Source organism: Callorhinus ursinus, unplaced genomic scaffold (genome assembly GCF_003265705.2).
Source record: "Callorhinus ursinus isolate GAN/ISIS: 27379988/994484 unplaced genomic scaffold, GSC_fseal_2.0 scaffold13, whole genome shotgun sequence".
NCBI classification, from domain to species: domain Eukaryota; kingdom Metazoa; phylum Chordata; class Mammalia; order Carnivora; family Otariidae; genus Callorhinus; species Callorhinus ursinus.
In genome coordinates this window covers 25,783,026-25,807,660 of record NW_027397075.1, presented here as the reverse complement: position 1 = coordinate 25,807,660, position 24,635 = coordinate 25,783,026, and the positions used below count along the sequence as shown (strand labels likewise).

General features: G+C 38.6%; 1 protein-coding gene across 1 annotated transcript in view; it reads right to left on the bottom strand.

The window, feature by feature from the left end:
* Nucleotides 1–1,852: 1,852 nt before the first annotated feature.
* Nucleotides 1,853–24,635, bottom strand: part of MAEL (maelstrom spermatogenic transposon silencer) — a 38,190-nt gene continuing 15,407 nt past the window's right edge. The window contains exons 9-12 of the mRNA XM_025877843.2: nt 5,457–5,519; nt 4,570–4,702; nt 2,841–2,916; nt 1,853–2,305 (exon numbers count right to left, since the gene is read on the bottom strand). Coding sequence (XP_025733628.1) covers nt 2,118–2,305; nt 2,841–2,916; nt 4,570–4,702; nt 5,457–5,519 — 460 coding nt within the window. The 3' untranslated portion in view covers nt 1,853–2,117. The remainder of the gene's footprint in view (nt 2,306–2,840; nt 2,917–4,569; nt 4,703–5,456; nt 5,520–24,635) is intronic.

Below are 24,635 nucleotides of genomic sequence, written 5' to 3'. Positions count from 1 at the left end.
TGTTGAGTTTTATAAGTTCTTTATGTATTTTGGAACCACAAAGGCCCCAAATAGCCAAAGCAACCTTGAAAAGGAAAAGCAAAGCTGGAGGCATCACAATTCAGATCTCAAGTTATATTACAAAGCTGTAGTGATTAAGACAGCATGATACTGGCACAAGAAGAGACAGATCAATGGAACAGAATACAAAAGCCAGAAATGAACTCAACTATATGGTGAATTAATCTTCAACAAAGCAGGAAAGAATATCCAATGGAAAAATGATGGTCTCTTCAACAAATGGTGTTGGGAAAACTGAACAGCAACAGGCAAAAGAAACTGGACCACTCTCTTACACCATACACAAAAATAAATTCCAAATGGATTAAAGACCTAAATGTGAGACAGGAAACCATTAAAATCCCAGAGGAGAGCACAGGCAGTAATTTCTCTGACATCAGCTGTGGCAACTTCTTACTAAATAGGTCTCCCGAGGCAAGGGAAACAAAGGCAAAAAATAAACTATTGGGACTTCATCAAAATAAAAAGCTCTGAACAGCAAAGGAAACAATCAATCAGCAAAGGAAACAATAAAACTAGAAGGCAACCTACCAAATGGTAGAAGATAATGGCAATTATTCATTTTAACATTTACTGAACATCCTGTACAGAAATATGGGTACCCTAAAGTTGGCAACTGAGGAAAAGGTAGGTCATGAACTCAAATGGCAACAATTAAAAGCTGTTAAGTGTTGTCAGATAAAACAAAGAAAATGCTCCTGAAGACAGAGCAGAAATCACTTTCAACCAGGATAGCTAGGAGTATCTCTCTCTCACTCATAAAGTCTTCTTGAAGGGTAGTTAATACCTCAAATTTGCTGCCAAAAGAATTTTGGAGGAAAAAAAAAAAAGGAGACAGGAGTTTGAATTTTACTAATATTGTTTGGGGGTTGATTAGCTCTCAAGAGAAAGAACAGCTATTCTTTTTTTTTTTTCTTAAGAACAGCTATTCTTCTAAAGCAAATTCCTGGGACCTACTGTTTTGGTTTATCTGATACATATACCTCAAAAGTATAACATGACCTATAAAATTTTAAAAACATAAGTTTTAGATTAACACAGGATTAAATTCAGATGGCACAGGACTTAGGCACCTAAATCCATGGATCTGAATTATAATTTTAGGCCTTCTCTTCACTGCTTCAGCCAACCCAATTGTTGTCATGCTGATTTTTTTTTTTTTTTCCAGAGAGGAAGAAAGAGAGAGGTGGGAGGGAGGGGCAGAGAGAGAGAGAATCTTAAGCAGGCTCCACAGCCAGCACGTGAGCCTAAGGTAGGGCTTGATCTACCAACCCTGAGATCACAACCGAAGCCAAATCAAGAGTCACATGCAACCAACTGAGCCACCCTTCTGTCATGCTGATTTTGAAGATATGTACTCAAAGCTTGGATATAAGATTTTTTTTTTTAAATCTGCTAGTAGAACATGAAATATAAACTTACATTGTGTGAGTTCTTTCTTATTAAAAGATCTGATACCAAAAACAGATGAAAAGGAAGTAGAAGACAGTGCCATATATGAGAAACAGTCTTTGGAGTTAGTTAACAGTTTCTCCTAAATATGACCTGAATCTCTGAACTTGTGTGTGTGCGTAAAATGGGTGTAACCTCCTTCCTCAGAGTGGTTATAAGGATTTCACAAGATGATATATATGTCCATAAAGTAGGTTCTCAATAAGGTTCCAACATTTCATAATGGGAAGAAAGAGATTAACACTATTTAAAAAGCCTTTTCCTAACAGATATTCAATACCTTTATTGTAGAGGGAAAGATTATCAAAATATTCCCAAAAGCACAACTCTGAAATGCCAGTTTTGTTCTTAAAGGACTCAAAACTTTAATGGTGTTTACATCATACAGTCAGGAAGTAGAACCACCCCTCAAAAAAGAAAAAAAAGAAAAAATGCCAAGATCTTCTCCAACCACAATTATTTTTACTATGAAACAGAATTTCCTTACAAATTAAGTAGTCTTTAGAGTGGTGACGTTTATCATTGATGTGATTTGTTTAATATGACTGTAGTCAGAAGGGAAGTCGGGCCTGTTATTTTTCCAGAAATTGAAAAAAGTACCATCATTAAGACAAGGAAGAGAAAGATTTGTATCCATCTTTCTGGGACATGTAAGGTGAGAGTGCAGTCTCACAGTTGGAGAATTTGTGGATATTGCTGGAGGAATTGGAGATGCTCTCTAGCAAGCGGGTAATCCCTCTTCCCCGAACACTGCTGTTTTGGCCAGAAATTCTCACCCCGGATGGATAGTCACCTAAGGATATTGGAAATACAAGAAGAGAAATGTTAGCAATTTTATGGTTTTATTATATAGAGATCCCTTGATTGACTCATATCCCACTGTAGACCTTTCATGAATAGGACAGAAATTCTTAGTAAAGGAAAACAGATGCTCAGAGTAAAGGCAAAAGGCTGAACAAGAATATTTTTGTTTTTAGCCCCAGAAACCTTAATTGAAGTTCTTCAGGCACCACTTGAAATTTCATGTCCCTAGGTTTTAAATTTTCCTATCTGCCCAAAGACATCACAAAACTATAACACTATAGCTGCTACAAGAATAACAGGCCTTATTTCAAATGCCTTGAACAAAAGTCTGAAGGCTAAGTTAAATTATATTGAAGTGATACAAAAGTGTACATATCCAATTGTTTAAGGTGCTAATAATGCCAAATTAAACTCTCAATTCAACAGGATCCTATATCTTAAAGCTAATTTAGAACATCTGTTTAAGTACCATACCATACCCTATACTTGCTGAGGTGCATTCTTAGGAAATAGAAGATGCTTACCGTTGGGTGTGTTTGGTCTTTGTTCCTGATTAGAAGGGCTGAAATGAGAAAATCCTGGACTCTCAACCCTCAGCTTCTATAAGTAACAAAGAAAAATACAAGGGAAAGTTTTCTTTCTTATCAATTATTGGATCATCTACTTCAATTTCAAATTATTCTTTGTAAAATACCAACTAACACCCATTTATCCAACGTCTAATCAACTTTTGAAGAGTACTGCTGTACAGGGAAGCAGAAGGTAGTGTTTGGAGGGGAATTACAGGGTCAAGAGAGGGTTAAAGATGAGATTATAGCATGTTTCCTGATAAGAAGGATTCAGACCTGAGAGAAACCCTGATGATGCAAGAAAGAGAAGCAAATTGTTGGAGACATATCTTTGAGCAGGTAAGAGAATAAGATCTAAAACATAAACAGAAGGATTGCTTTTAGCAGGAGCACAGACAATTCATGCATTAAAACAGGAGTAAATGCAGAGTACATGGTAGGTGCGGTGGTAGGAATATGTAGAAAATCTCTTCTGACTGCTGCTATTTTCTCAGAGAATTGGAGGCAAGGGCATCAGGTATGTCAAATGAGGATTGAAGTAACCCTAGGAGACTGGGAGAAATGGACAACTGACAGTGTTCTACTAAGGGCTCACTTGAAGTTGGTAGCGATATTTAATAAAAACAGTCAGTATAGACAGTTTCTTTTCAGCCTCATTTAGCTTGAGTATAGGAATAGAGTAGGTGAAGAGTTAGATTTAATCAGGGTTAGTGTTTGTCAACCAACTATTGATTGTATCAGTAGTTTATTCTACTTTGGGGGTTTCCTTTTCATTGTTTCATGAACTATTTTTAAATAACAACATCTATTTATTATCTACTATGTTCCAAGGCAGAGCTCTTGGCATTTTCATATACAGTTGCATTTAATCCTGCAGCTACTAGCCCTTATTACTGTTCTTGTTTTACAGATAAGGAATCTGCACAGAAAGTTCAAATAACTTGCATAAAGTCACACAGCCTGTATGGAGCAGACTGGAAATCTAACTCAGGAATTCTAACTCCAGAGTCTACACTCTTAGCTGCTATGTTGTTAGTAGTATATAAAGGCCTACCAGTAAATAAACTGCAAAGAGGGAAGAAAGGCAGTAGGGAAATTAGGTAGCTTTTAATCAAATTCTGAATCAGGTCTTATACATTTCTGAAGTAAATATTTTCGTATTTACATTATCTACATTCATATTTTAATTTTTGGAATGAATTTTGGAGATGATTTGTATAAAGACTAATTGTTAATGTTAATTTTCTTAAAACTTCATTAAATATAGTAGAAAAATACACCAGGAAGGAAAAAAGATTTATGCAACTGGGTCCAACTGGATTAAGAAGTGTTTGACATTCCAGGGGTGCCTGGGTGGCTTCAGTCAGTTGAGCAGCCAGCTGACTCTTGATTTCAGTTCAGGTCAAGATCTGAGAGTCCTGGGATGGAGGCCTGTCCACCCTGGTCTGGCTCTGAGCTCAGCAGGGAGTCTGCTCCCTCTCTTTCTGTCCCTCCTCCTGCAAGCTCTTTCTCTCAAATAAATAAATATTTTTTAAAAAGTGTTTGATATTCCATAAAGGATTTAAAAAAAAATGTTTTAGAAAAAAGAGAGAACCAAAGTCCTGATCTTTAGCTACTGGTGACCAGGACCGCACTGAGTAGCACATATAAAGTAATCGGTAGCTCCTAAAAGTCAGTTCTTTACCTGGTAACGCCCTGCATCCAATACAACCATTTTGGGAGTCACAGTATTGCTGGCCTCATAATCTTGAAGTGGTACATGAGTCTCTGTGAGCTGGATTCCAAAGAGAGTAGCCAGAGAATTACTGATGCAGTACCTTTAAAAGGAAATAAGAAAAGCTCATTATCAGAATCTGATCTAATTCATTCTAAAATGATTCATATTTTTAAAATTTCTAATATAAAGAGAAAGCATGTAAGATCTACTGTCCTAAACTGGGGAAAAAGAAATTTAGAGATTTGGAGAAGAAATGGGAATGGGTAGCAATACATATCATAAACTGGTCATTAATGGTAAGCAATACTCTGATTACCAGATAGAATTTCAGGTTCATTATAAGGGAACAGGATTAAGAGTAAAGATTACTAGAATTCTCCAATGTTTAAGGCAGGCAAAGGGCAGCAACAGAAATTAGGCTACAACTTTATAAACACTTTTTTATCCTCAGAACCAACTGTAACCAGCCATGTAAAGGGACCATCAGAGCACCCAAAGATCCGAGGCTCCAGGTGCTTTCACTACAAAATGAGAAAAGTATCTCTATTTTTTGAGCACTTTGGCAAGGAAATGCTGTTGCTACTGATATTAGGGAATTTCATGTCCTACAAGGAAAATTTTCAGTGCTTCTGAAGGTTCACCCAAATTACTCAGGTGGTAACTTTACTAAGAAGTATGACATGGACAGAATAATAAAAGGAACATGAAGTTTAAAAAAAAAAAGACCCAAAAAAACCAAACCCCTGTCTTAGAAGAGAATTATGGAAATAGAGGTGAAAAGCAACAGCAAGCAAAATGGCAAAGAACTCAATGCAGAATACAGCATTACAAAGAAATGCCTTTCTCCAACTTACGCAATTTTCTTGCAAACAGCTAAAGCACAGAAGAGAATATCGTTTTCTTCATGCCACTTGCACCTGCACAAAAACAGGACTTTAATATCCTTAATGGCAACACTGCTTAAACATTTTATATGCCAGATTTCTAACTTACCAAGTTAAAATCATTTAAGAAAAACTGACACTATTACTCAAAGATTAAGGTTTTTCATTTAACAAACAAAAAATAGATTTTTAAAAAAGGTTTAAAATGTTATCTCCTCTGATTCAAATTCATGATGCTATGCAAACCATACATAACTCTAACAGGTAAATTCTACCTTGAAATAAAATAAGTGTTACAGAGACACATTAATGATTAGTTAATGTGCAGTTGTTCGACAACTGTTGACTAAGTGCGTACTATTTACTAGGTATTGTTCTTGGCACTAGGGACACAGTACTGAATGAAACATGGGCTCCTGGGCGTGGAGCCTAGTTTAAAAAAAAGGGAGGGGGGAGGAGGAGGGAGAAAGAAGAAGAAAAAGAATGAAACACAGAAACTCTTACCCACACAAAACTTACTTTCTAGTAAGGAAGAGAGATCAAAAAAGATGTAGGCATAATAAACAGTAAATTAGATAGAAACAAGTTCTAAGGAGGAGAAAAAGATGGTATGAAATGTTGGAGAGGTGACATTTTAGAAAAGGCAGTCAGGAGAGGGACCACTGAGAAGCTGTTTGAGTGGGGACCTTAGAAAGTTAATAATTGAGAGGAACTGCCGAACAGCATATTTTTACAATGAAAGCCTCTATATACCTGTATCTTTTCACTGAGCACAGTCTACTGAGACTCAGAACAGTACTACCTGCATACTAGCAAGAATTATTTAAAAATTACAAACATGCTAAACACTAAGTGTAAAAAAATCAATTACACTTAAGTTATTTAACTGAATGGAAGACTACACCTAAATATAAGATTAAGAATTTCTCCCACTGCTTTTTTAAAAAGTGATTCAGTAAATAGGATTCATAAAACTCTAACTCTAAAATGAAGATTTAGGTTGAAACTAGGCCTATGTTCTTACATATGCACAGAATCAAATATTTAAATTTCCAGTTAGTTTTGCTCCTTTTCCAGAACTTAAACCCCAAGTTTAGTACCTCATATATACATTTCCACTGCAGATCGTGTGTGAAATAAAAGCAAGTGAAAAACCAACAATGTATTCCAGGATTAAAAACAAACAAACCATAGGAACAAACCTATGGAAATCTGATCCCAGGGAAAAATGCTTCCAAACCTACAGTTACACTGTTAAAAATGACATTGTTTTCATCTGTTTTTACTTAAGTTTTTATTTAAATTCCAATTAGTTAACATACAGTGTAACACCAGTTTGGGGTGTACAATTTAGTGATTACAAACTTCACACACATCACCCTGCCCTCACCACAGGTGCACTCCTTAATCCCCATCACCTAGTTCCCCCATCCCTCCATTCTCCTCCCCCTGGTAACCATCAGTTTGGTCTCTATAGTTGAGAGTCTGTTTCTTAGTTTGCCTTTTTCCCTCCTACAATCATTTGTTTCTTAAATTCCACATATGATGAATCATATGGTATTGGTCTTTCTCTGACATTTGATTCTCTTCCCCAAAATCATCCCACCAATCCCCCTAAAAATAGGAGTGTATTTTCTAGTAAAGAAAGATTCACTCTAAAAATCTGTCAAAAATCAGAACTGCTTTGTACACTTTGTTAAGCTATTAATATTCACTTTGCAGCCTCAAATCTAGCCCTAGCTTTGACACATCTTATATGGGCTTCTTTTATGAAATTTCACACTAAAGTCATAAGGTCACAAGTGAGTTGGGTCTTTTGGGGAAATCCAACACTATCTCATTCACTCAAATGATGTGTCGCATAAAGGCCTTGACACTCCTCTTCTCTTATCTCAAAAGGTCTCAATGATCTCCTTTCCTATTTCAGGATTATGATCCCTCCTTCTTTTCAAGGATAACCCACCTTTCCCTTGCTCAGAACCATGATCACCTGACAGCTACAGAGGTTCTATACTCTAGTCAAATGGAGTCACTAGCTTCTCTTCAACAGTTTTTGTGCTTTCAGTCCTTTGAGTCACTGTTCAGGACCTTTTCTCGTCTTGGAAGTCCTCCTTTCAACCTAAATCTCTGCTCATAGAAATTCTATTCATCTTTTCAGGAGAACCATTTACCCCATAAAGTATTTCATATATTTTTAGCCCTTACACTCAAGTGATTTCTCCCTGATGAACATAATCTTTTGAAACACTTTTAGGAATTATCAGAAATTATCATATACAACTCCAGTGTCTTTATTGCTCTTGTCAGACAGGAGGCACTGAGGGCTAGGACAATCATGCTACTCTTTCCCATATTTCCCACAAAACCTAGTCTCAGGCCTTATGTACAAGAGCTGCCCAATATTGGTTAAAAATTAAAAACTCGATAAATTGAGCTAAGAAAAAACAATTCTAAAGTGACATCAAAATATAAAACTGCACCCCTTAAGACTACATTCTGGGGCTTCTGGTTTAAAATGCATAAATTTATCTCCTCTTGCTCCCAAGACTCTACCAAATGACAGTCAAAGAATAAAAATAGTAGCAGTCCACAATAAAGAGAAAACAGAAAGAGGCCTCCATGGAAGAGAATTTAACATGTGTGGGATATAGAAAGCAAATGAGGGCATGGTAACCAAGGAGGCTAGATAAAGGAAGTCACAGCCTTCAGTCCTCACAGACCCAGCTGCACAGAAGGAGATCTGCCTACCAGAAGTCAAAAGAGGCTCTGAACCCATCCATGCACATGTCCCTGACCAGAGAGCAGAGGTAAGACAGGAAGCTGAACTTCTTCTGAACAAAGAATGGTCAAGTTCCCTGACCCTGTACAAAGAAGTAAACTGTTCTTAGGAGAATCAGGCAGCGAGAACGGGTGCTGGTACCTTAAGGCAAAGCCCACAATATTGTGGCATTTAGGATTCTGCCTCAGCTTAACATCTAGTTCCCTCATCTGCTTCCCCTACAGTAAAGCCCAACTAGTTGATAATCCCCAATGAATACAGAGCACTTCCTCAGCTTTGCAGCCCCATTTCTAAACACGAACACAACCAAGGACAATCAGACATTCAAAGAAAGCATGCAACACAAGACAGGAACACAACTCACAACCCCAAAGAATGAGACAATCCAGAGAACAAAAGCAAACAAACATCCTTGCCCCACCACAAGTACCCCAATGAGATGTGAAATTATTGCATCGATGATCCTACTTTTCTTCCTCAGATCTTTAACCCAAATCAACACTGATGATGGCTATGACAATACGTAACATGATAGTAACTGCAGGCTGAGAGGTACTGAGACCTCTAAAAAGTCAGCCGCTGCCCAGTTTTAAAATGTCAGAGCTTGTTAGGGCTCTGTGCTGGGTCCTCTTCTCTTTTTGCCCTCTGCCAGAGTGACCTCATCAATATGCTGTAAGATCCATTAAAGCAGAAGACTGGTCTCTCTTCACTGTATTTTCAGTGCCCCGAACAGTGCCTGGCACATAGTGAAATGCTGGCATTATCCAAACCTCTCCACTGAGTTCTAGACCAGGAGGACCACCAGCTGCCTGCTTGTTATTTCTAGATCTTACCACACCAGGGCCTCAAAACATTCTAAACTTGCTCCTCTCTCTCTTCCCCATCTATAAACCTAAGCATGATCTTTACTTCTTTTCAATCTCCCTTCCTGTATCCAGTCCATCAGCAAGGTCTACTGGTTTTTACCCAGATGAAATCTACTTATTCCTCTCCATTTCTACTGTCACCCCTCTCCAAGCCATTTCGTGTCTAGACTAGAGATATAGTTTAATAGTTATAGACTGTACTTCCTTTTTTTGCCCCTTTTCAATATAGCCCTTAAAAACTCAGGAGCTCTTTTAGAAACCTAATCAAATTCTGTTAATTCCCTCTTTGATAAAATTCCTTCCCGTACCCCCTAAATACAGAGAACTGATGGTTGCCAAAGGGGAAGTAGCAGGGGGGAGAAATGGGGAAAAATTCCTTCCTGCAGCTAAGAAGGCTTATGGTATTTATGGTCCTTGCTTATTTCTTTAACCTCACCTTGTATATTCTCCCCTTTGCTCACTACCTTCCAGTCACACTGACTTAACAATTTCCAGTAAACACCAAGCTTTCACCTCCAGGCTTTTACACCTCTCTGCCCAGGATGCTCTTCCTTCCATTTTTCACATGGCTACATCGCTCTCTTGCTTCAGATCTCAGTTTTAATGTTCCATCCTCAAAAAAAAAAAGTCTTGAATATTCTAGAAAGTAGTCTATCTTTCTACACACTCTTCTCGGCTTAAAGAGCAACAGTATCTTGTTGATTTCCTTCTTAGCACTGATCACAAGCTAAAATTACCATTTTGTTATTTACTGAAACTTTCACTTTCCCATTAAAATGTTAGCTTCAGGGTGCCTGGGTGGCTCAGTGGTTAAGCGACCGCCCTGGGCAGAGGTCATGATCCTGGAGTCCCAGGATCTAGTCCCGCATCGGCTCCCTGCTTGGTGGGGAGTCTGCTTCTCCCTCTGACCCTACCCCCTCCCGGGCATGCTCTCTCTCTCTCTCTCAAATAAAATCTAAAAGAACTTTAAAAAAATGTTAGCTTCATGAGGGCAGAGACCACACTAATCTTGTTCACCCCTGTACCTTCAGCACAGTGCCTGGGACAGAGGAGATGCTCAATAAATACTGGCTGATTAAATAAAAGCTTCCTTGTTTCATCCATCAGTCATACACAGTGAATTAATTCAAAGACAATTATGACAAGAAACAAGGAGAATGGCAGATTTGTAAGAGTTATAAATATTCTAGCCTTCAAAATACCAGGATAGTCATCAATAGCCTGTTTAAGATTCTGATACTCACTTTGTCTGTTCTCAATTTCACCAATACCTACCCATTTCTCCTAAAGCTAGAGACAAAAATTACAAACTTTAATGTAAAAACAGAAGTTTAAGAGAAGTGTTTGAAATGAGCCCTATCTACTTATATTAACAGATTCCAACAATAGTTTCTGTTGGCTACTAAGCCCAATCTCCCTCCTAAAATGCTATATACTGGAATCTTACATTAGGAAGCTCAGAAGAAGGCAGATCCAACCTGTTCAAAGCAGTTTATTACCAAAGTGCTTACAGTACTATGTAATAGTTTCATCATAAACAAAACCCATGGCACAGTCCTCAATGTCTTACACCAAAGCTACGCTTGTTGCAGCCTGTACTTACCCAACTGAGCTCAACACTAATTTTTCATTTTTAAAACATTTTTTTTCACATTTTAACTGAAGTTGGAATGCATCTTACAATTGAAGGTATTTTACAATTGCTATTGGTTAGTCTAGAATTAGTTGCATTGCCTGAACATGTACAAATGTGCTTGTTCTTGATGATAAACAACTATAACTCATTTTAGTCAATAAACCATTTGAAGATTATTTGAGAAAGTATTGGTTTGTCTCTGAACAATTTCTGCTGATATCATCTGATAAGATCAAAAAAGAACCAGCATCAAAATTCACAGAAAGGTGTTTGTCCGTGGCAAAAAAGTATTTTAATAGATTGGCATAGAAATACATATAACCATTATGTAGGATTCATTCTAATTCATATCATTCACTTTCTTTGTAGAATACTTAGTCTATTCCGTTTCTTTTTTCTCCTAGTAATCATACATTTTATCCTTCCCCTAAAATTATTTTTCATTTTTTTAACTATAGTTGACACACAATGTTACATTAGTTTTAGGTGTACAACATGGTAATTCTACAAGTCTATACATTACACTATACTGACAAGAGTAGCCACCACCTGTCATCATACAACACTATTACCATACCATTGACTATATTCTCTACACTATACTTTTTTCTTTCTAAAGATTTTATTTATTTATTTGAGAAGCATGTGCACGTACAAGCAGGGAAGCAGGAAAAGGAGAAGCAGACTCCCTGCTGAGCAGGGAGCCCAACACAGGGCTCGATCCCAGGACCCTGGGATCATGACCTGAGCCGAAGGCAGATGCTTAACCAACTGAGCCACCCAGGCGCCCCTATACTTTTCATCCCCAAAACTTATTCATTCCATAACTGGAAGCCTGTACCTCCTACTCCCCTTCACCCATTTTGCCCATTCCCCCACCCTCCCCTCTGGCAACCATCAGTTTGTTCTCTGTATTTATGAGCCTGTTTCTGCTTTTGTTTTGTTTTTTAGATTTCACATATAAGTGGAATCCTATGGTATTTGTCTTTCTCTGACCTAATTCACTTAGCATAACACCCTCTAGGTCCATCCATGCTTTGCAAATGGCAAGATCTCATTCTTTTTTACGGCTGAGTAATATTCCTGTGTGTGTGTATACACATATATATAACATCTTTTTTATCCATTCATCTATGGATGGACATTTGGGTTGTTTCCATATCTTGGCTATTGTAAATAATGCGATAAACATAGGGGTGTATATCTTTTCCAATTAAGTGTTTTCATCTTTCTTGGATAAATACCCAGTAATGGAATTACTGGATCATATGGTATTTCTATTTTTAATTTTTTGAGGAACCTCCATACTGTTTTTCACAGTGGCTGCACCAATTTACATTCCCACCAAAAATATACAAGGGGAAAAAACCTCTTGATTTCCAGTGGAGTGACTTCTCAAGTTCACACCTGAGCCTTTATATGGGGAGTGGAGTCCACCAAACACTGGGGGAGAGACAGAGGGGAAATAGCCTAAGATTAAATTATAATTATTCCACAATGAGAAGATCTGTAAATATTCAGAATCTTGACAGATCAGAGGACTGACCACGGCAAAGAGACTTAAAAGTGCCTGTGAGGCTCTAGGAGGTCGTCTGAAAGGGAGGGAGGGAGAAGAGTCATTTAGAAACTGTGTGGAAGGGGAAAAAAGCAAAGAGGAAAGGGGAAAAATTTAGGATTTTTCAGGACAGAAGAAAACAAAAGCCCACAACCACATCCCTGCCACCCCGAAAGTATTCAAAGAAACCAGTTTGCTACACTGACAGAAGAGGGAGCACTTGAACTATGAATCTCAAACCTCCCCAAACCACCAGCCCTGTCCAAGAAATACAAAGGAACAACATACCTTCATCTACAGAAAGCTACCACAAAAAGAAAACTGAAAATGAGACTCAAAACACTCTAGCTGATAACTCCTACCCTTACCTTCTTCCCCTCCCCTGCCAAAAAACCATGAAGGGAAAACTGTAACGTAACACTCTGTTGAATTAAATATCCTCAAACAAGAATTTTATAAGATATGAAAACATGCCCTGAATGAGAAATTTCAAAACTAAGAACAGAAATAAAAAGAAATAAAGAGTTGACAAAACTCTAGAAATAAAAATTACATCAGAAAAGAACTAAATTACATACACATGCCGGGCTCCCTTCAGAAAAATTAAATAGAAGAGAACTAATATTAAACGACCATCAAAGACAAATCTCCAGAAACAAGACCTGATTCTGCATACTGAAAGGGCTCACCAAGCAGTGGAGAAGACAGATCTGCAACAATATATTCAGAGACATATACTAATAAAACTATTAGGCTTGAAAGATGAAAAAATATTCTTAAGGTCTCCAGGCAAAAAGATCAAATAACTTAGAAAGGTCAAGAGAATTAAATGAGCAAGCTTCTTAAAAGCAACACACAAAACACACAAAAAAAATACAGCTCTATTTTCTAGAAACTCAAGGAAATAAAGGTCAAATAAAAAGTTTTTATAAGGCAAGAACACAGGGACTACTGGTTCCTAAGAGCCCTAATTAATCTACCAGATCAAGATTCAGCAAATTTTTTTTCTGTAAAGGCACCAAATACCACAGTAACCAGCTTAAAACTACAGAAGATGTAATGAAACATAGAAACACAATAGTAACAGGAGACGTTTAATACACCATTCTCAACACATGACAGATCAAGTAGATATAACTCAAGCAATTAAGACAATTTTTTTTTTAATAACTGGAAGTTTGTAGCTCTTAATCTCTTTCACTTATTTAGCCTATCCCCTCACCCACCTTCCCTCTGGCAACTACCAGTTTGTCCTCTGTAGTTAAGAGTCTGTTTGGTTTTTTATTTGTCTGTTTTGGTTTTTAGTGTCCACATATATGTGAAATCATGGTATTTGTCTTTCTCTGACCTATTTCACTCAGCATAACACCCTCTAGGTCTATCCATGTTGCCATAAATGGCAAGATTTCATTCTTTTTTATGGCTGAGTAATATTCCTGTGTGTGTGTGTGTATGCGCACACATGTGTATTGTGTATACCAATCTTCTTAATCCATTCATTTATCAATGGTCACTGGGGTTGCTTCCATATCTTAGCTATTATTCCAAATGTGTATTTAAGGGTGCATGTATCTTTTCGAATTAGTGTTTTCATTTTCTTTGGGTAGATATCCAGTAATGGAATTAACTGGATCTTATGGTATTTCTATTTTTTAATTTTTTGAGGAACCTCCATACTGTTTTCCACAGTGGTTGCACCAATTTACATTCCCACAAGTAGTGCACGAGGGTTGTTCCCTTTTCTCCAACCCCTGTCTTTCTTAAGAGATGAAACAAATTAAACAACTCAAAGTAGATCTCATGGATAATAAATACACCCTAATAATAAATATTCTTCTCACACACCCACAGAACATTCACAAAAACTGATTATATATTAAGTTAGCAAAAAACTGCATAAAGTAGAAATATTATGAACAAAACTGATCACAATGCAAAGACACCAGAATTTACTAACCAAACTAGAAAGGCCTTTACATCTGGATATTTAAAAGCCTTATATTAACTTGTGGGTTAAGACTACAGAATTTTTTTTAAATGACAAAATACCGTATATGTCAATCTAGGAGATGCACTGAAAGCAATGTGTAGAGGAAAACTCACTCGACTAAACAGTTATTAATAAGAAAATTAGGGGAGCCTGGGTGGCTCAGTCATTAAGCGTCTGCCTTCGGCTCAGGTCATGATCCCAGGGTCCTGGGATCGAGCCTCACATCGGGCTCCCTGCTTGGTGGGAAGCCTGCTTCTCCCTCTCCCACTCCCCGTGCTTGTGTTCCTGCTCTCCCTATCTCTCTGTCAAATAAATAAATAAAATCTTAAAAAAAAAGAAAATTAATGAAGTCTGAGCCCCCAAAATAGAAAAAGAACCACAGTACCAAGAAAATAAAAGCAGAAATTAATGAGGAAGAGAATTTAAAAAAATCTACATCTAATAAAAGCCTGTTGTTTCGGAAAAAAAAATAGACAATACACTAGCTTCATTTAAGGAAAAAAAGCACAAATATACAAGAATAACCACTGAAACAGAGGAATTTTAAAAATTGTAAGAGACTAACTTCGCAGACTTTTAAGCAAATTTGGAAACATATAAAATGTACAATCTCCTAGAGAAATAGAGATTACCAATATTGATCCCGTTAAAGTTAGAAAGCCTAATCAAACTGATTTTCATAGAAGAAACAGATAAAAGTTATCAAAGAACTGCCCCACAAAAATTCGCCCAATCCCAGATATGCACAACTTGTATAAGAAAATTTTAAGTCTTTAAAGACTCAAAAGTAGATTTGAGAAATGGAAAGACATCTCTTGTCTTTACATAGAATTCAACATTATCAACGTTTCAGTTCTCCCTGTTAATTTATAAACTTAATGCAATCCAAGGAGTTTTATGGAGCTGGATTGAAGTGATACTTCTGAATATATGTTTTTGTTTAAAAACATTAAAAAGGTAAGAGAATCAACAAGGATGGGGAAAAAACAGAAATGGAATAAAACAAGCAAATGGACTGAACTATACTTCAAAGGAATAATTTAACCATACTGAAGGGGGAAGAACCATCTCAAATAACTTCTAAACAAAGTATTTTGACTATATGCCTTCAGACTAAAAAACAACTGAAAGCAAATTCTGAACTATTAATATTTTTTACAGGGTATCACTTAATTCTCTAACTGATTTTTAATTAATGTATTCTAGGACTAAACAAGAATATTGAGTGCCAGGTTTTTCACTCACAAAAGGGAAATACAAAAATAGAAAACTAGAAAACAGTATGTGTTGAACTGGAACTATAAGTACTTAGTATGAACTCATGGTGAGACAGACCTAAAAATGTGCGTGAGGGAGTGCCTGGGTGGCTTAGTCGTTCAGCACCTGCCTTTGGCTTAGGTCATGATCCCAGGGTCCCAGGATCAAGCCCCGCATCGGGCTCCCTGCTCTGCAGGAAGCCTGCTTCTCCCCCTTCCTTCTACTCCCCCTGCTTGTGTTCCCTCTCTCGCTGTGTCTCTCTCTGTCAAATAAATAAAATCTTTAAAAAAAAAAATGTGTGTGGAGGCTGTGTATATATGTAGCTCTCTCCACTAAGGAGAACTAGAATCAATAATGCTCTAGCACCCACATCCTATCTCCTAAATACTGTCCTCCATTTAAAGGAACCAGGGCTCCATGGAGAAATGGGTAATCCAAAGCTGAAGCAGGGAAAGCACAAGGATGAGCCTGGAACATTTTAAGCTAGAAAGCAAAGAAGCATTCAGAGGATGATGAAGAAATGTCAAAAGGACACAGAAACCACTCCTTGAAGGGACTCCCACTGGCCATAAAAATCAGTCAAACTGAGCATAAAAAATAAGTTGACAGTAACAGATTACAGCCCATTAAAAAAATAGGAATCCATGAGTCCATACTCATTATTTTTTAAAAATAAAAGCTCTCTTGGGGTGCCTCAGTGGCTCAGTCAGTTGAGCAGCTGACTCTCGGTTTCAGCTCAGGTCATGATCTCAGAGTCCTAGGATCAAGCCTTGTGTTGGGCTTCCTGCTCAGAGGGGAGTCTGCTTGAGGATTCTCTCTCCCCCCCGTGACTCTCTAAGTAAATAAATCTTAAAAAAATAAAAGTAAAGCTCTTCCTTACAGTAGAATGCCAACTAATAAACGTAAAGGGAACAACTGGATTAGAAAAATCACCATTTCATAAATATAAGAATTACTGATTCAGGCAAAAGCCATCAATGGATATGAAAATTAAGAGGCAGACTGAAGTTTGAGAATATCTACCAAATCTCAAAATATTTCCCTATAAAATATTAATCACAAGGTGAAAACCAGTAACTTTTCAAAGGAGAAATCTGGGAGGCATCATCTTAAGTGATCAAAGTTATCAGTAATGGAACAAAAGGACTTCATAAGCACCCAATAGGACACACTGAAAAGGACACACTGAGAAGACACATAACGTCCGTGGTACTCCTGCCAAAAATATACAAACTCAAACTAATCATGAAGAAATATAGGCAAACTAAAACTAAGAAACATTCTATAAGGTAACCGGCCTGTACTCTTCAAAAATGTCAAGATCATGAAAGTCAAAGTAAGTCATTTGCAAATATCTTCTCCCATTCTGAAGGCTGCCTTCTAGTTTTGACTTTTTTCCTTTGCTGTGCAGAAACTTTTTATGTTGATGATGTCCCAATAGTTTACTTTTGCTTTTGTTGCCTTTGCCTCAGGAGATATATCTAGTAAAAAGCTACTACCGCGGATGTCAAAGAGGTTACTGCTTGTGTTCTCTAGAATTTTGATGGTTTCAGGTCTCACATTTAGGTCTTTCATCCATTTTGAACTTATTTTTGTATAAGGTGTAAGAAAGTGGTCCAGTTTCATTCTTTTGCATGTTGCTGTCCAGTTTTCTCAACACCATTTGTATATTTATAAAGAACTTATAAAACTGAACACCCAAAAAACAATCCAGTTAAAAGGTGAGCAGAAGACATGAACAGACATTTCTCCAAAGAAGACATACAGCTGGCTAACAAAGACATGAAAAGATGCTCAATATCAAAACTACAATGGACATCACCTCACACCAGTCAGAATGGCTAAAATTAACATAGGAAACAACAGGTGTTGGTGAGATTGTGGAGAAAGGGAACCTTCATACACTATTCGTGGGAATGCAAACTGGTGTAGCCATTCTGAAGAACAGTATGGAGGTTCCTCAGAAAGCTGAAAATAGAGCTACCCTACAATCCAGCAATTGAACTACTAGGTATTTACTCAAAGGATACAAAAATACTGATTTTGGGGCACGTGGGTGGCTCAGTCGGTTAAGCGTCTGCCTTCAGCTCAGGTCATGATCCCAGGGTCCTGGGATCGAGCCCCATGTCAGGCTACCTGCTCAGTGGGGAGTCTGCTTCTCCCTCTCCCTGTCTGCTGCTCCCCCTGCTTGTGCTCTCTGGCAAATAAATAAAATCTTTAAAAAAGATACTGATTCGAAGGGATACATGCACCCCAATGTTTATAGCAGCATTATCAACAATATCCAAACTATGGAAAGAGCCCAGATGAATGGATAAAGGAGATGTGGTGTATGTGTCAACCATAAAAAGAATGAAATCTTAGAGGAGGGGGGGCAAGGTGGTGGCACAGTAGGGGACCTCGTTTCATCTGGCCCTCAAATTTAGCTGGATATCTAACAAACCATTCTGAACACACACAAATTCAACCTGACATGCAAGAAGATTTATCTGGACCTCCACAAGCAGAAAAATGACTAATTTTTGCAAGGTAGGAGGTACAGAACCTTGAATCTTCGGAGGAAATATCAAAGATAAATGAAGAGGAGAAGGAGCCTCCATAAGCCAGCCACCGGAAAGTGATGTAACACCGGAGCAAAAAATCAGGCCCCCTGGAAATCTGCTCTAGTGAGAGGCACCCCCTTCTGAAAAGGGCACAGGGAATGAATAAAGCAGCATTCTAGGGGGATCACTGTTGTCTCAGCATTCCAGGAGACTAAGAAAGAACGGGTGAGCCTGAACCGATAAGAGTGCTCAAGCAGTGGAGTGGGGAGACTGGTTGTGGTCAGTGAGCCCAGAGGGGACTCTCAGCTCCGGACACCATAAACTGTGAGGTGCATTGGTAAGGAGACCGCCCTCTGCCTGACCACCCTGAAAAGGACTAGAAGCTGCGGGCTGTTTAACATCCTAGGGGAGATATAAAACAGCTTGTGCCCAAGACAGGGCAACAGCTCTCAGGGCGGTGTGGCCCACGAAAGGACACTGGGGCAGCACCCAGCGTGACTAGGGAGCTGCAGAAGAGGGTGCATGCATGAGCCCATGACCACTAGCAGTTGCGGAGTCACAAAGCACAGAGATGCTCCCAGGTCCCCGTGACTCCCCTGGGAAAGGTGCGGCAGGCGCGAAATGCGCAGGTCTGTGGAGCTTGGTACGTGCAGAAGTAGAGATGGTTTGACCTGGAGGATTTGCTGGGCAGGCTGGGGGGACAGCGACACTGTGGCTGTGGCCAGAGATCCCCACATGGCCATATTTGTTCCAACCCTCTAAAGAGAAGTGGCAAGCCACCAGGGAACAAAAGCCACACAGCCAACCAGCTCACATTAAGCCCATCCCCCTGACAAGAGGTGGGGCAACTCCATGCAGGCAAAGAGGCCTGAGAAGCCAAGCAGCAGGCCCCTCCCCCAGAAGACAGACTGGATGAACAGGTGAAAGATAAGCTTATTTCCCACAGTGCCAGAGGAAAATAATACAGGGAGCTCCAGGTGTTCCCTCACTACTCCTTCATAGTTCAGGCTAAAATTTTATATTCTTTTTTTTCTTTTTTTACCCTGTTCCTGTTTCAAACAGATTTTTATTTCCCAACCTATGTTTTTAAGTCACTTTTATTTTTTTCACATCTGTGTTGTATAGATTTATACCCAATACTAGCCCACTTTTCACTCTATTCAATTTTATCTTGATACATACACACACACACACACACACACAAATATAAGTTCTGATTTCTTTGCAATTTGGGGATATAGTGTCTTCTAACATACAGACCAAAAATCAATCAGGAAGGGAGATCACCCTGCTTTGTCCACCCTGAGAGATGATAATCTCTCTTTCCGCTCTCCCCTGCCCTTTCTTTTCCTTTCTTTTTTGTTGTTTTGGATCATCTTGGCCTTGGTTGCATCTGTGGTAGCTTTCGACCACTTTGGATTTTTTTCTAAGTTGCATCTTGCTTGGGTCATGGTTGGTACTTTGAACTCTGTTCATTCACTCAACCATCCCTCGACAGAATGACTAGGAGGAAAAACTCCCAACAAAGAAAAGAACCAGAGACAATGTCCTCTGCCACAGAACTTGCTTATATGGATATAAGCAAGATGTCAGAGATAGACTTCAAGATAGCAATTATGAAATTAATAGCTAGGCTTGAAAAAAGCATTAGTGACAACACAGAATCTCTACGGGCAGAAATGAGATCTAACCAGGCCGAACTTAAAAATGCTCTGCATGAGATGCAGTCTAAACTGGATACTATAACAGCCAGGGTAAATTAGGCAGAAGAATGAATCAGTGATCTAGAAGATAAGCTGACAGAAAGGAAGGAAGCTGAGGAAGACAGGGATAGGCAGCTAGGAACCCATGAAAATAGACTTAGAGAGATCAAGGACACCATGAAACATTCCAATGTCAGAATTACTGGGATCCCTGAGGGGGTGGAGAGAGAAAGAAAACTAGAAGGTATATTTCAGCAAATCATAGCTGAGAACTTCCCTAATCTGGGGAAGGATAAAAGCATTCATATCCAAGAGGCAGAGAGAACCCCTCCAAAAATCAAAAATAGATCAACACCCCAACATATAGTGACGCTTGCAAATCTTAGAGATAAGGAAGCTATCCTGAGAGCAGCTGGGGGAAGAGATTTCTTACGTATGGAGGGAGGAGCATCCGAATAACATCAGACCTATCCACAGAGACCTGGCAAGCCAGAAAGGGCTGGCAAGACATATTCAGGGTACTAAATGAGAAGAACATGGAGCCAGGAATACTTTATCCAGCAAGGCTGTCATTCATAATGGATGGAGAGATAAAGAGCTTCCAGGACCGGCAGAAAATGAAAGAGTATGTGACCACTAAGCTAGTCCTGCAAGAAATATTAAGGGGGATTCTATAAAAGAAGAAAGACCCCAAGAGTAATATGGACCAGATATTAACAGAGACAATCTATAGAAACAGGGACTTTACAGGCAATACAATGGCACTAAATTCTTATCTGTCAATAGTTATTCTCAACGTGAATGGGCTGAATGCTCTTATCAAAAGACACAGGGTTTCAGATTGGATAAAAAAGCAGGACCTGTCCATATGCTGTCTACAAGAGACTCATTTTGTACCTAAAGACACCTCCATATTGAAAGTGAGGGGATGGAGAACTATTTAACATGCCAACAGACCTCAAAAGAAAGCTGGGGTAGCAATTCCAATATCAGAGAAATTAGATTTTAAACCAAAGACTGTAGTAAGAGATGTAGAGGGATACTCTATCATACTTAAAGGGTCTACCCAACAAGAAAATCTAACAATTGTAAATATCTATGCCCCCAACATGGAAGCAGCCAACTACATAAACCAACTAATAACCAAAATAAAGAATCATATTGATAATAATACATTAATAGGAGACTTCAACACTCCACTCAGAGCAATGGACAGATCATCTGAGCAGATCATCAACAAAGAAGCAAGAGCTTTGAAGGACACATTGGACCAGACAGACCTCATAGATATTTACACATAACATTCCATCCTAACACAACAGAATACTAATTCTTCTCAAGTGCACATGGAACTTTCTCCAGAATAGACCACATACTGGGTTACAAATCAGGTCTCAATCTATATCAAAAGATTCAGATTCTTCCCTGCATTATTTTCAGACCACAATGCTTTGAAACTGGAACTCAACCACAAGGAAAAATTTGGAAGGAACACAAACACTTGGATGTTAAAAAGCATCCTGCTAAAGAATGAATGGGTCAACCAGGAAATTAAAGAGGAACTTAAACAATTCATGCAAACCAATGAAAATGAAAACACATCAGTTCAGAACCTATGGGATACTGCAAAGGCAGTCCTTAGAGGGAAGTACATAGCCATCCAAGTCTCTCTCAAAAAATGAGAAAATTCCAAATGCACGTTAACCTTACACCTAAAGGAGCTGGAGAAAGAACAGGAAATAAAGCCTAAACCAAGCAGGAGAAGAGAAATAATAAAGATTAGAGTAGAAATCAATGAAACAGAAACTAGAAGAACAGGAGAACAGATCAACAAAACTAGAAGCTGGTTCTTTGAAAAAATTAGTAAGATCAATAAACCCCTAGCCAGACTTATAAAAAGGAAAAGAGAAAGGACCCAAATTAATAAAATCTTGAATGAAAGAGGAGACATCACAACCAATAACAAGGAAATAGAGACAATTATTAGATCTTATTATCAGCAACTATATGGCAACAAACTAGGCAATCTGGAAGAAATGGATGCATTCCTGGACACTTAAAAACCACCAAGATTTAAACAGGAAGAAATAGACAATCTGAACAGAACCATAACCAGCAAGGAAACTGAAACCGTAATCAAAAACCTCCCAAAAAAATAAAGAGTCCAGGGCCAGATGGCTTCCCAAGGAGACTTCTACCAAACATTTTTATTTATTTTTTTAAGATTTTATTTATCTATTTATTTGTCAGAGAGAGTGAGCAAGAGAGTGCTGAGCTGAGAGCAGACACTTAACTGACTGAGCCACCCAGGCATCCCTCTAGCAAACACTGAAAGAAGAAATCATACCTATTCAACTGAAGCTGTTTCAAAAAATAGAAATGGAAGGAAAACTTCTAAACTCGCTCTACGAGGCCAGCATTATCTTGATCCCAAAACCAAAGACCCCATCAAAAAGAATTACCGACCAATATCCCTGATGATCATGGACACCAAAACACTCAACAAGATCCTAGCCAGTAAGATATGACAGTACATTAAAAGGATTATTCACCACGACCAGGTGGGATTTACTCCTGGGCTGCAAGCGTGGTTCAACATTCGCAAAATCAACGTGATAGATCACATTAACAAAAGAAGAGGCAAGAACCACATGATCCTCTCAATTGATGCAGAAAAAGCATTTGATAAAATATAGCATCCTTTCTTGATTAAAACTCTTCAAAATATTGGGATAGAGGAAACATACCTCAATATTATAAAAGCCATTTATGAAAAGCCCACAGCAAATATCATTCTCAATGGGGAAAAACTGAGAGCTTTTCCCTTAAGGTCAGGAACACAACAGGGACACCCACTCTCACTACTTTTGTTCAACATAGTACTAGAAGTCCTAGCCTTAGCAATCAGACAACAAAAAGAAATAAAAGTCATTCAAATTGGCAAAGAAGTTAAACTCTCTCTCTTTGCAGATGACATGACACTTTAGGTGGAAAATCCAAGACTCCACCCACAAATTACTAGAACTCCTACAGCAATTCAAAATCAATGCAGAGCAATCAGTTGCATTTCTATACACTAATAATGTGAGTGAAGAAAGAGAAATTAAGGAATCAATTCCATTTACAATAGCACCAAAACCCACAAGATACCTAGGAATAAACCTAACCAAAGACATAAAGGATCTATACTCCAGAAACTACAGAACACTTATGAAAGAAATTGAGGAAGACAGAGAGATGGAAAAACATTCCATGCTCATGGATTGGAAGAATAAACATTGTGAAAATGTCTATGCTGCCCACAGCAATCTATATTTTCAATGCAATCCCTATCAAAATACCATTGACATTTTTCACAGAGCTGGAGCAAACAATCCTAAAATCTGTATGGAACCAGAAAAGACCCCAAATTGCCAGGGGATTGTTGAAAAAGAAAACCGAAGCTGGGGGCCTCACAATGCCTGACTTCAAGCTATATTACGAAGCTGTGATCATCAAGACAGCATGGTATTGGCACAAAAACAGACACATAGATGGGTGGAACAGTATAGAGACTCCAGAAATGGACCCGCAAATCTATGGTCAACTGATCTTTGACAAAGCAGAAAAGACTATCCGATGGAAAAAAAGACAGTCTCTTCAATAAATGGTGCTGGGAAAACTGGACAACCACATGAAGAAGAATGAAGCTGGACCATTCTCTTACACCATACACAAAGGTAAACCCAAAATGGATGAAAGACCTAAATGTGAGACAGGAATCCATCAAAATCCTAGAGGAGAACATAGGCAGTAACCTCTTCAACCTCAGCCACAGCAACTTCTTGCTAGACACATCTCCAAAGGCAAGGGAAACAAAAGCAAAAATGAACTTTTGGGACTTTATCAAGATAATTTCTGCACAGCAAAGGAAACAGTCAACAAAGCTAAGAGGCAACTCATGGAATGGGAGAAGATATTTACAAATGACATTACAGATAAAGGGCTGGTATCCAAGATCTATAAAGAACTTCTCAAACTCAACACCCAAAAAACAAATAATCCAGTCAAGAAATGGGCAGAAGACATGAACAGACACTTCTCCAAGGAAGACATACGAATGGCTAACAGACACATGGAAAAATGTTCAACATCACTAGCCATCAGGGAAATACAAGTCAAAACCACAATGAGATACCACCTTACACCAGTTAGAAAGGCAAAAATTAACAAGGCAGGAAAGAACAAACGTTGGAAAGGATGTGGAGAAGGGGAACCCTCTTACACGGTTGGTGGGAATGCAAGCTGGTACAGCCACTCTGGAAAACAGTATGGAAGTTCATCAGAAAGTTAAAAATAGAGCTACCCTACAACCCAGCAATTGCACTACTAGGTATTTACCCCAAAGATACAAATGTAGTGAAAAGAAGGGGCACCTGCACCCCAATGTTCATAGCAGCAATGTCCACAATAGCCAAACTGTGGAAGAGGCCAAGATGTCCTTCCATAGATGAATGGATAAGGAAGATGTGGTCCATATATACAAAGGAACATTCCTCAGCCATCAGGAAGGATGAATACCCACCATTTGCATGGACATGGATGGAACTGGAGTGTATTATGCTAACTGAAATAAGTCAAGCAGAGAAAGACAATTATCATATGGTTTCACTCATGTGTGGAACATAAGCAATAGCATGGAGGACCACAGGGGAAGGGAAGGAAAACTGAATGGGAAGAAATCAGAGAGGGAGACAAACCATGAGAGACTCTGGACTTTGGGAAACAAACTGAGGGTTACAGAAAGGAGGGGGAGGGGGGAAGGGGTAACTAGGTGATGG